Here is an 11,224-nt window from a genome sequence, read left to right as displayed (position 1 = left end):
ATCACCGCGCCCACCTCATTGACCGGCACGAAAATAGACCAATTGACATTCTTAGCCCTGCCCCCTACGCAGGAACGGCAACGCAAGCTAGATAGAGAGAGCGCGATGATGGCAGTGGGAGGGCACCGGCGCCTGCGCAATGAGGGGGCCGCTCCCCGCCGCGTGCGGCTCGATTCTTGGCGCAAGCGCCAAGGCAAACTCGGGCAGTTGGCTGGCAAGCCACTGCGCATGTGTTTCAACTACAGTGTGGGTGCTCGGTGTGAGGCGTTCAATTAGTACCGCAGGTGAGGTCGTTAGAACGGCTTGCGGCTCAGCTCCTCTAGGGCAGCAAAGGACAAGAAAGTCGTGACAGTGTTCATTCACTCTTTCGTTTCAGCCTTAGCAACGTGGAGGAATAAAGGAGCGGACTCCAACCTGCAGTTGAGGGAAAGCCTGGCAGGTTGGCTGCAGGATGAAATGGGAGTTGTAGTCCTATCGGGCTGGGCTAGGTGGTAACCAGCTTTTCTTGCGGACATGTTGGAAGTTGTAGTTTATTGCCTCTGGACTGTTGCTATTAGGACAAAAAGCCCTGTTAGGCACTCTTAACCAGAGCTCGTTGTCCTTTCCTTGACCCTGTCAGACATAACTTTTTCTGAGCCTCTTTTTTTCAGGATGGTGTAATTACCGAAAGCTCCCTAAAGGTGCGAGTGTTCTGAAAATTTGTAAAACAGGACATGCCATATCGTAATGACTGGACCCTGAACCTAAAGATAACATTCCAGCAAACTGAAACTTGCACAAAATCAACTGAAGCATCTTCTTTTGTGACAGCCCTGATTACTTGACTGCAACCCCCTTGTCCTTTATAACCCAGTAAAAAGTCACGGCCCCAGGGGCTGGCTTACTTTTCCACACTTAGCCCCTTTCCTCTCTTGGAAAGTGAATAAAACTTTGCTTTCTGTATTTTCTTCTATTGAACTCTTTCACAGCCCCTGTCTCCAGCCACCCTAACAGTTGCTGTGCGTGGACCTTAACTTTCATGGGCAAATATTTTCTACTGAGGCTGTGAGCAGTACCAGAGGGTGATGGCTTATTTGCCCCCTGAGTTGTATCCAAAACATTTTCTCAAGGGTGCCTCTCAGATTTTCTTTCCATGCCTATTGTCTCCCCTCCCCTCCTCAGCCCGTCATCTGCTGGTCCATTAGAGATGACCAGAGTCAGAACTGTTAATTACCTTATAGGAAAGGAAAAGGGCTGATGCCACAGGAATTAAATGTGGAGAGAACAAAGAGAGTAGTTGACTGCAAGAGACTCTTAAAGTGTGGGTTTAGTTTAGTTGCTGGGTTTTTTCCCAGGAAAAAAAAGGAAGCAATAATAATAGAAATGACTGTTTTCCAAACTAGTGAAGGAACCATGAGAGCACAAACAATTCAGGATTCACTTATATTTGGCTATGAAATAGAAGAATACACCCTTTCACACTTTTTCCTCCCCAAATTGGAACAGCCTGAGATCTGCTGGAGAGGACTTAAGAAATTGTCAATAGTAAAATAATAGCATGGGTTGTTGATCACGTAATTCTATGATTCTTTCCCAGGCACCACACCTGTTGGTGTTCAGATGGAACAGCATGCTAGTCATCCTACTAACAGAAAAGGTATACATTGGAGACCCTTAAAAGCCAGACTGTAATTGCTCAGCGTTTGGGAAATGATTCTAGTTGTATGTTGGAGATTTTTTTCCTGTTAGTTAATTGGAAAGTATTTCTCTTTGTTCTGCATTTCCCATTAAATGGGAATGTTTCTGTATTCACAGTGCTTAGAACTGGATCTGTTAAATAATAAATACTCAATAATTAAATCTTGAGTAAATATAATATTCTTTCTCTGTATAGCCTCTTAATACTTAGAATAAGATTTTGTACAGGGATCCTAGAAGACACAGTGTTGAGTGGACAAATACTCTGAGTAGGACAGTCCCACTAGTGGCCAGGGAAATGCCTGAGGCCATCTATCAACTTGGCTATAGAGCAGATTATCTGAGTGACCCACTATGTTACAACTTGGACATCAGTGAACTAGTTCTTTTCACCGTGTATATTGTGCAGTGGTAAAGAGCATGACTTTGGAGTCTCCAGGCCTGGATTTGACTCCAGCACTGCCACATACTAATTGTGGAATCTTGAGCAAATTCCTAACTTGAGTTTTCTTAAATAAAATGTGGCTAAAGCTACCTACTTCATAGGGTTGTTGTAAGAAATATATATATGTCAGACACTTTTTTAAATTTTCTCCTCTACCTCCTTTTGCTGTTCTTCAACTTCATCCTCTGTTATTGTCTAGTCAGAAATATGGTTCTTTTAATATGGATTGTGTGTAAAGTATTCTTCAGATCTTACAACCCAGTAGAAAATGCATCCTTATATATCTAGGAAGGGCTCAAATTATTTAAATGTGCATTTGCATGGAAGGTAACAAATTTTTCAAGTGGTGAGGAGAGTTTTGACTCCTGAGTTTCAGCTGCTACTTACCACTCTGGGTGAGCGATGACTGATGACCCCGGAGCAGGAGGGAGGAAAAGATGGGTAATTTCCAGTAGGGTTTAAAAAATCCACAAATCTAATGTGAAAACAAATAAAAACACCCACAACAGATTCCCCTCACAGATTGCAATTTTCACAGGCTCAGTGACTTTCCAAACAGAAAGCACTTCAGCCTGCCACCTACATATGAGCACCTCTTCCTTTTGGCAAGCCGTTCCTCTGTTGCACTCTGAGTAAGGGACATCTTCCTTTATGCAAGTTGCTTGTTACACCTCCATGAAGATGTCCTCTATCTTCATCCTTCAAACCCTAGGTGATACCGGATCACCTCCTTCGAATACATTCTCCAGCTCCACAGACTGTTAGATGTTCTAATAGTACTTATGGGTCACTCACTGTCTACTCTGCAATATTGTTAAGTTTCATGAAAGTGGTGGCCATGTCTGTTTAGCTAACTGTGGTATCCTCAATGGCTGACACGTCGCAGGCGCTTAGCTCTCTTATACGTATGCATGAACCAATGATGTCAATTTTTCTTTTTTGCATATCATTGGGACAGTGAATTATGGACTCCTTATTGTCCCAAGCTCTAGCTATTTTGCCTTTTCAACCATTGATCCCCTGACATTGCCACTTACTTTTTATCATGCAAATTCCTGAGGAGAAGATGCCCAAAACTTCAGTTTTCTGTCTCAGTTTTTTGCCTTGGTTGCCTGCTCTATGTGCCCTGTGCCCTGACTGGGTATTGAACCCACAACCTAGGTATGTGCCCTGACTGGGAATCAAACCTGCAAACTTTTGGCATATGGGACAATGTTCCAAACAACTGAACCATTTATTTTTGCAACTTCATGACCTCTTTGTGGCTAGCCCAGCAGTGTGACATTTCATCTGGGCTCGGTGCCATCTCCCTGGCTGTTTTTCTATTTTGATTGTCTACTCTCAACTCTGATTAAATATGTCCAAAATATGATTTATGTTAACATGACAGAACCCCAAGTCAGGCTTCTTGAGTAAAAAAGGAAATTCAGAGGCTTGTACAGCTGGGAGGAATGCTGAGATGGTCACAGAATAGGAAGAGCTGCAAAAACCAGGGCCTCAGGGACTGGAACTGGGGATTCAGTGCCTGTAGGTTAGGTATCTATTTATCCATCTCGCTCCTTGCTTGTATCTGCTTACCATAACACACTGGTCAAATTCAATAGCTTTCATTGGTCCCAACTTTATATTTTCTCAGCAGAGCAAATAAGAATAAAGCAGGCTTCTTTGATACAGAATCCATATATCGATCCCAGAGAATGACTCTGGCCCAACTTGCCTCATGTGCTTACACCTTGCATCAAGGACAGTTGCCAAGGGGGACAGGATGTCATGACTGGGTCAAAGGCCCTTTAGCTGTTGGGGAGAGGGTCCTGATGCAGTCCCACTAGTATGGCCTGGAATCTTGGTAAAGAATAGATTCCTAGAGGAAGAGTTGCTCAGCAAACAAAAATAACATGTGTCTTCTATAGGACTGATTATCTTCTTACAAACCAACTTTTCCTTCTACTTTAACTATTTTTGCCAAAGGTTATCCGTTTTCCCATTTAAGAACTTACTCCAATGTCCTCACTGAGAAGGTGACTGTTGAGCAAAGGTGTGTCTGTGTTGATTTGTACCTTATTAGTGCCCTTCTAGCGATTATAAAACTTCTCCTTCGTCTCTTTTGTACCTCCATTGCTCTTCCTTCAGGAGCTGACCACAAGTCCAAGGGATGCCTAGGACTCCTAGAATGTATGTATGCCAATCTCCAGCTTCAGACTCACCTCACCCAACAACAGATGGATGTTTGGGAAAATTGACAAGCATCCATGGCACAACTGGCTCCTGGGAGGAAAAGCAAGAACTCTTCTCTCCCAGCCTTATCTTGCAATCTGTTGTTAAATCACCTGCCCTAATTCAGTAAATGAATTATGGAACAAAGTTATTGCATATGTTTTTTCCTTCTTTCTTCGAAGTATTCCCTTGGTGGAATCTGGGCATATACAGAGTGGGGCAAAAGTAGGCTTACAGTTGTTTGTATGGAAAATAATATGATAATTAGCCCTGGCTGGCATGGCTCAGTGGATTGAGCACTGGCCTGTGAACCAAAGGGTCACCAGTTCGATTCCCAGTCAGGGCACGTGCCTGGGTTGCAGGCCAGGTCCCCAGTACAGGGGTGCGTAAGAAGTGACCGCACATTGATGTTTCTCCCCTTCTCTTTCTTTCTTCCTCTCTTCCCGTCTCTAGAAATAAATAAATAAAACTTTAAAAAAAGAATAAACTCTCTGCTTCATGTGCTCACAACTATAAACCTACTTTTGCCTCACCCTGTATATTCTACCCATGGTTAGTTCACAAGTTCATATTAAGTGTTCACTGAATGCAAAGCACCAAACAAAGCACTTAGAGATACATATTACAAAAAAGACTGAATGGGTTTACTGTATAACAAGGCAGATGAGAGGTAATTCATTGCAAAACTTAGTGGTACTCTAAAGGAGTACATTGAAGGATTACAGAAATAGAGGCTGAGAGATAGAAGTTACTAGGATACATATCCTGGCTGGTTACAGCGTCATCCCTATAACCAATTTTGTGGGGTTGATCTCCAGTCAGGGCACATACAAGAATCAACCAATGAATACGTAAATAAGTGGAACAACAAATCGATATTTCTGTCTCTCCCTCTCTCTCTCGCCCCCCCTCCTCCCACCTTTGTCTATCTCTCTAAAATCAATAACTAAAATTTTTTTAGCCCTGGCTGGTGTGGCTCAGTGGATTAGGTGCCAGCCTGTGAACCAAAGGATCACTGGGTAGATTCCCAGTCTAGGGCACATGCCTGGCTTGTAGGCCAGGTCCCCAGTAGGGGGCGTGCAAGAGGCAACCACACATTTGACGTCTCCCTCTCTTTCTCCCTCCCTTCCCCCTCTCTAAAAATAAATAAATAAAATCTTAAAAAAAAAAGAACGAATGAATGCATAAATAAATGGAAAAACGAATCAATGTATCTCCCTCTCTCCCTCTCTTCCACCCTCTCTAAAATCAATAAATAAAAAAAATTTAAATGAATTTTATATGGAATAGTCAACACAATATTGAAGATGAAGCAGAAAAAAGCTGGAGAACTGATGCTACCTGACTTCAATAGTTTAAGCTACACTAATCAATACAGTGTGGTGCTCTTACTGGTATGGCTCAGTGGGTTGGCCATCGACCCACTAACCAAAAGGTCACTGGTTCAATGCCTCATCAGGGTACATGCCTGAGTTGTGGGCCTGGTCCCTGGTTGGGGGCATGTGAGAGGCAACCAATCGTTGTTTTTCTGATACATGGATGTTTCTCTCTCTTTCTCCCGTCTTTTCCCTCTCTCTAAAAATAAATAAATAAAGTCTTTTAAAAAAAAAGGCCATGTGGTATTGGTGAAGGAATAAACAAATAGGCAATGGAACAGAATAGAGAGCTCAGAAATACACATAGACCCAGGTAAATATAATCAACTATTCTTTGACAAAGGATTTAAGACAATCCAATGGAAAAAGGATAGTCTTTTCAACATATAGTTTTGAAACAACTGGACATCCACATGCAAAAAACAAACCCAAAAACAAAGCTAGACACTGACATTATACCTTTCACAGAAAGTCTTGCTCAATAAAAAGGCCTAAAAACTGATAAAATCAGTAGCAATGAATACACCTAGCACTCAAATTACAGTCCCTAAGTGTCATTTTTTTTCACTAAAAGGAAGCAGGGATTCTTGAAGAAATGCCTGTCTCCAGCCATCAGCCAGGAAAAATTCTAGATGAACCTAGAACATCTTATTCTATCAGGTAGAAAGAGGCTGTCAAAGCCTGCTAGGATTGTATCAAGAGAACTCAGGAGTCAATTTGAATAAGGCATAATTTAGTTATAAAAATACATTTCAGTGAAAGTGGATAGAAAAAGAATAAAGAGGGACATTTTATAATGGTAAAAAGGTCAGGATACACATATTGATGCAATGGAGTACTACTTAGCAATAAAAAGGAATAAACTACTGATATATACAACATGAATGAATCCCAAAAACATTACACTGAGTGAAAGAAGTCTTACAGAAAACAAAACACATCGTACAATTTAATTTATTTGAAGCTCTAGAACATGTAATATTTTTTTCAGATTTTAAGGCTTTTTAAAAAAGTTTTTAATTAAAACATTTTGTCAATTACAGTTTACATTCCATATTATTTTGTATTAGTTTCAGGTGTACAGCATAGTGATTAGACAATCTTATACTTTACAAAGTGTTTCCCCTGATTATTTCCAGTAACCAAATGACACCATACATAGTTATTACACTATTATTGGCTATATTCTCTATGCTGTACTTTACACCCCCCCGACTATTTTGTAACTACCAATCTGTACTTCTCAATCCCTTCATGTTTTTTCACTCAGTTCCCTAGTCCCTGTTCCCCCTACCTATCATCACTCTGTTCCCTGTATTTGAGTCTGTTTCCATTGTTTGTTTGGTTATATTGTTCTTTAGATCCCACATAAAAGTGAAATCATATGGTATTTGCCTTTCTTTGACTGACCTATTCCATCTCCCATAATACCTTCCAAATCCATCCATGCTATTTTAAATGGTAAGCTTTTATTCTTTTTTGATGGTCGTTTATTATTCACATTTTTATCTTTTTTTTTTTTCCTTAAAGAAGACCCTTTAACATTTCTTGTAATACTGGTTTGGTAGCTCTTTCTTGTCTGGGAAGTTCTTTATCTGTCTTTTGATTCTAAATGATAGCTTTGTTGGGTAGAGTAATCTTGGTTGTAGGTGCTTGCTTTTCATCACTTGGAATATTTCTTGCCAGTCCCTCTGGCCTGCAAAGTTTCTGTTGAGAAATCAGCTGACAGTTTTATGGGAATTCCCTTGTAGGTAACCGACTTTCCCTTGCTGCGTTTAAGATTCTCTCTTTGTCATTAACCTTTGACATTTTAATTATGGTGTGTTGTGGTGTAGGTGAGTTCATCTTGTTTGAGACTCTCTGAATTTTGTGGACTTGCATGTTTATTTCCTTCACAAGGTTAGGGAAATTTTCATCATTATTTTTTCAAGTAGGTTTTCAATTTCTTGATCTCTCTCTTCTTCTGGCACCCCCATGACACAAATGTTAGTATGCTTGAAGTTGTCTCAGAGGCTCCTTACACTCCTCATTTCTGGGGGGGTTCATTTTTCTTTTTGCTGTTCTGGTTGGGTGTTTTCTGCTTCCTTATATTCCAAATCACTGATTTTGATTCTCTGCTTCATCTACTCTACTGTTGATACCCTGTAACTTATTCTTCATTTCAGTTTGTGTATCCTTCATTTCTGACTGGTTCTTTTTTATGGTTTCTACATCCTTTTTTATGCTATTGAAGTTCTAAGTCCCTTGAAGTTCTCACTAGGTTCCTTGAGCATCCTTATAACCATTTATTTTTTAAACTCTGTATCTGGAAGTTTGCTTGCCTCCATCTCATTTAGTTCTTTTTCTGGAGATTTCTCCTATTCTTTCATTTGGGACCTGTTTCTTTGTCTCTGCATTTTGTCTCCTTCCTTATACTTGTTTCTATGTATTAGGTAGAGCTGCTACATCTCCCTGATTTGGTAGTGTCCTGTAGGGCCCAGTGGTGCAGCCTCCCCAGTCACCTGAGCTAGGTGCTCCAGACGCACCCCTGTGTGGACTGTGTGCACTGTCCTGTTGTAGTTGAGCGTTGATTGATGTTGGCATCACTGGGAAGGATTGACCCTCAGGCTGATCGACTGCGAGTATTAGCTGCAATTACAGTGGAGGAGCTGCTGGGCAGGAGCCAACCCTATGGAGCAGGAATTGCTTTAATGGGCTTTGGTGCTTGCTGAGTCTGCCCCTTGAGTGTGTTGCTCATGAAAGTGATAGGGTTGTAATTGGCATGGTCTGAAGATGACCACCAGCTGCACTGGCTCTGTGACCTCCCAAGACATACAAGGTCAGTCGCCACCTGTGCCCTGCTCGGGGCCACGTAGCAAGCTACAGAGTGATCTGCAGATGGCTGCTACTTGTGCTGGGCTTGGAGGTGCACAGAAGAGGCCAAGCTGCAAACGAAGGCCAGCTTCTGCCAGTGCTGGGCCTAGGGCCACTTAGCAAGAGATACAGGGTATGTAGAGGCCAGATGCTGCTTATTTAGGAAAGTCCAAAACATGAGGCAAGACAGGCTGTTCGTATGAAAAAGGTCACTGAAAACAACTTGAGTTAGGCCTGCAAGTTGGGTGGAGTGGAACCTCAGGGATCACCAGAACAGGGCAAACAGGGTTAGCCAGGTTGATGTTGACTCAGATATGGTGCTCGCCTGCCTGCTTGTTCTGTTTGGGGAGGGCTCAGAAAAGGACCAATGGCCTCTACCAGCACTTCTGTTTAGGGGCAAGCTGCCCCTCCAGTTCTCACCCTGATGCCAGACAACTGAGTTCCCCCCTGTATGTCCCTGGTGCCTCTCACGCTGCTGGCCCAGTGCTGGAGTTCCGAGTGAGTGAGTCTGAGTAAGCCCTGTGCTGGCCATTAAGAGGAACTCCTGGGACTCCAGCCACACTCATCTCACTCAGCCACAATCCCCACTGGTTTTTACAGCCAGGAGTTATGGAGACTCTGGTTCCTGAGACTGGAACCCTGGGCTGGGGGGCCTGCTGTAGAGCTTGGACCGCTTGTTCCTCAGGGAGGACCTCCACAGCCGAGATTTCCTTCCTAATTTTTGTCTGCCCCACGCGGGTGTGGGACCAGCTGTTTCTGCATCCCCACCCTTGCTACCAGTCTCCATGTGGCTTCCTCTTCACATCCTTAGTTGTAGGACTTCTGTTGAGCTAGATTTCAGGTGGTTCTGAAAGATGATTGTTCTGTAGTTTAGTTATAATTTTGATGTGGTTGAGGGAAGAATCAAGTATCACATTTACCTATGCCACCTAGAACATGTAATGTTAATATATGATGGGAAAAAACTAAAAACAACGGTTGCCCCTGTGGGAATGAGCATTAACTGGGAAGGGGCATAGGAAACTTTCTGGTTGATAGTTCTATATTTTGATACAGGAGTAGATAAAGTGACACAAGTGTATGCATTTATCAAAACTCATTAAATGGTATGTTTAAGGTTTGTGCATTTCATTGGATGTAAATTTTACCTTAAAAAGAAACTGTAGCCCTCGCTGGGTAGCTCAGTTTGTTAGAATGTCCCCCCCAATACACCAAGGTTGTGAGTTTAATCTCCAGTCAGGGCACATACAAGAAGCAACCAATGAATGAAACAATCTCTCTCCCTTCCTCTCTCTTACTAAAAATCAATAAATTAAATTTAAAAAAGAAACTGTAAACAAATATTGAATTCTAGTTAATGATATCTATGCAGAAGAGTTTAGAGGTAAGTATACTGATGTCTACAACTCTGAAGTGCATCAAAAAATAAAATGGATTAATGGATAGATGGAAGGATGGATAGATAGTTATGTTACAAAGAAAAATAGAATAAAAGCTTATTGTAGAATTTAAGTAACAGTTTTCTATGGGATTTCACTGGAAAAAATTCTTTCAACTTTTATGTATGCTTGAAATTTTTCACAACAAAATGTTGAAAATAAGCATCCTTATCTTTAGAGATACATCAGAAACATATACAGATTTCTGGGGTTTGCCTCAAAATAACCTTGTAGCCTTTGCTGCTGTGGCTCAGTTGAGTGTCATCTTGCAGACTGAAAGGTAGCCAGTTCGCTTCCTGGTCAGAGCACATGCCTGGGTTGTGGGCCAGGTCCCCAATTGGAGATGTTAAGAGAGGCAACCGATGGATGATTCTTTTACACATTGATGTTTCTCTCCCTCTCTTTCTCCCTCCCTTCCTCTCTCTTTAAAAATAAAAAATAAAAATAACCTGGGGAGAGGGGACTGGGTTGGGGTATGGATAAAATAAAATTGGCCATGGATGCCTAATTGTTTTATTTGGGTGACAGGTGTATCAGATTCATTACACTATTCACTCTATTTTTGTATGTTTGAAAATTTACATAATAAAAGGTTTTTTAAAAAAAAAATCATAGTGACTTTAAAAGCTTAAAACAATGCAGAAGGTATGACATAGAAGAGCAGAAGAGCAAAAGTCTCTGCCAAAAACCTAGGCCCTCTTCCCAAAGAAAACCACTGCCAATCATTTTCTGGTATTCCAGACAGCAATATATCTAAGCCAGCATGTGGATTTGAATTGAATATATATTTTTATATTCATTTTTCTAATTTACACAAATGATGGTACATTTCTTTTCGATTGTAGCTATAACATATTGTCACAAACCTAGTTGCTTAAAACAACACAAATTTATTATTTTACGGTTCTGTAGGTCAGGAGTCCAATACAGGTCTTATAATCAAATGCATGTCCAGCTGACTGCCGCTGTGAAAGCCAATACTCTAGAGGCAGGTGTTGATGTAAAAAAAAGTGGTTTATTTGCAGGTGTTGGCCAACTGGAAGGTGGGGGACTGGTGTCTAGAAGTGTATCTTCTGGAAGATGAGGAACTCACGTCATAAAGCCCATCTCCACCTCTCAGTGCAGGCAAGGGTTTTTTCCGTAAGGAGAGAGAAGGGGACAGAACAAAGAGACGAAGTTCATTCCGATAAGGCAAGTGATGGTCCGGTGCACATCATTCT

The 11,224-nt window shown here is 41.6% G+C and overlaps 1 protein-coding gene across 1 annotated transcript; it reads left to right on the top strand.

Moving 5' to 3' along the window:
* Positions 1-108: 108 nt before the first annotated feature.
* On the top strand, positions 109-4,470 carry TSACC (TSSK6 activating cochaperone). Its single transcript, XM_054562861.1, is given in 3 exon segments — positions 109-259; positions 1,577-1,636; positions 4,253-4,470. Coding segments are annotated over 3 exon segments (429 nt in total).
* The last annotated feature ends 6,754 nt before the right edge of the window (positions 4,471-11,224 follow it).

This window comes from Pteronotus mesoamericanus, unplaced genomic scaffold (genome assembly GCF_021234165.1).
Source record: "Pteronotus mesoamericanus isolate MK-2021 breed Mesoamerican mustached bat unplaced genomic scaffold, CSHL_Meso_final scaffold_705, whole genome shotgun sequence".
Classification (NCBI taxonomy): domain Eukaryota; kingdom Metazoa; phylum Chordata; class Mammalia; order Chiroptera; family Mormoopidae; genus Pteronotus; species Pteronotus mesoamericanus.
This window is presented reverse-complemented; position numbering and strand designations above follow the sequence as displayed.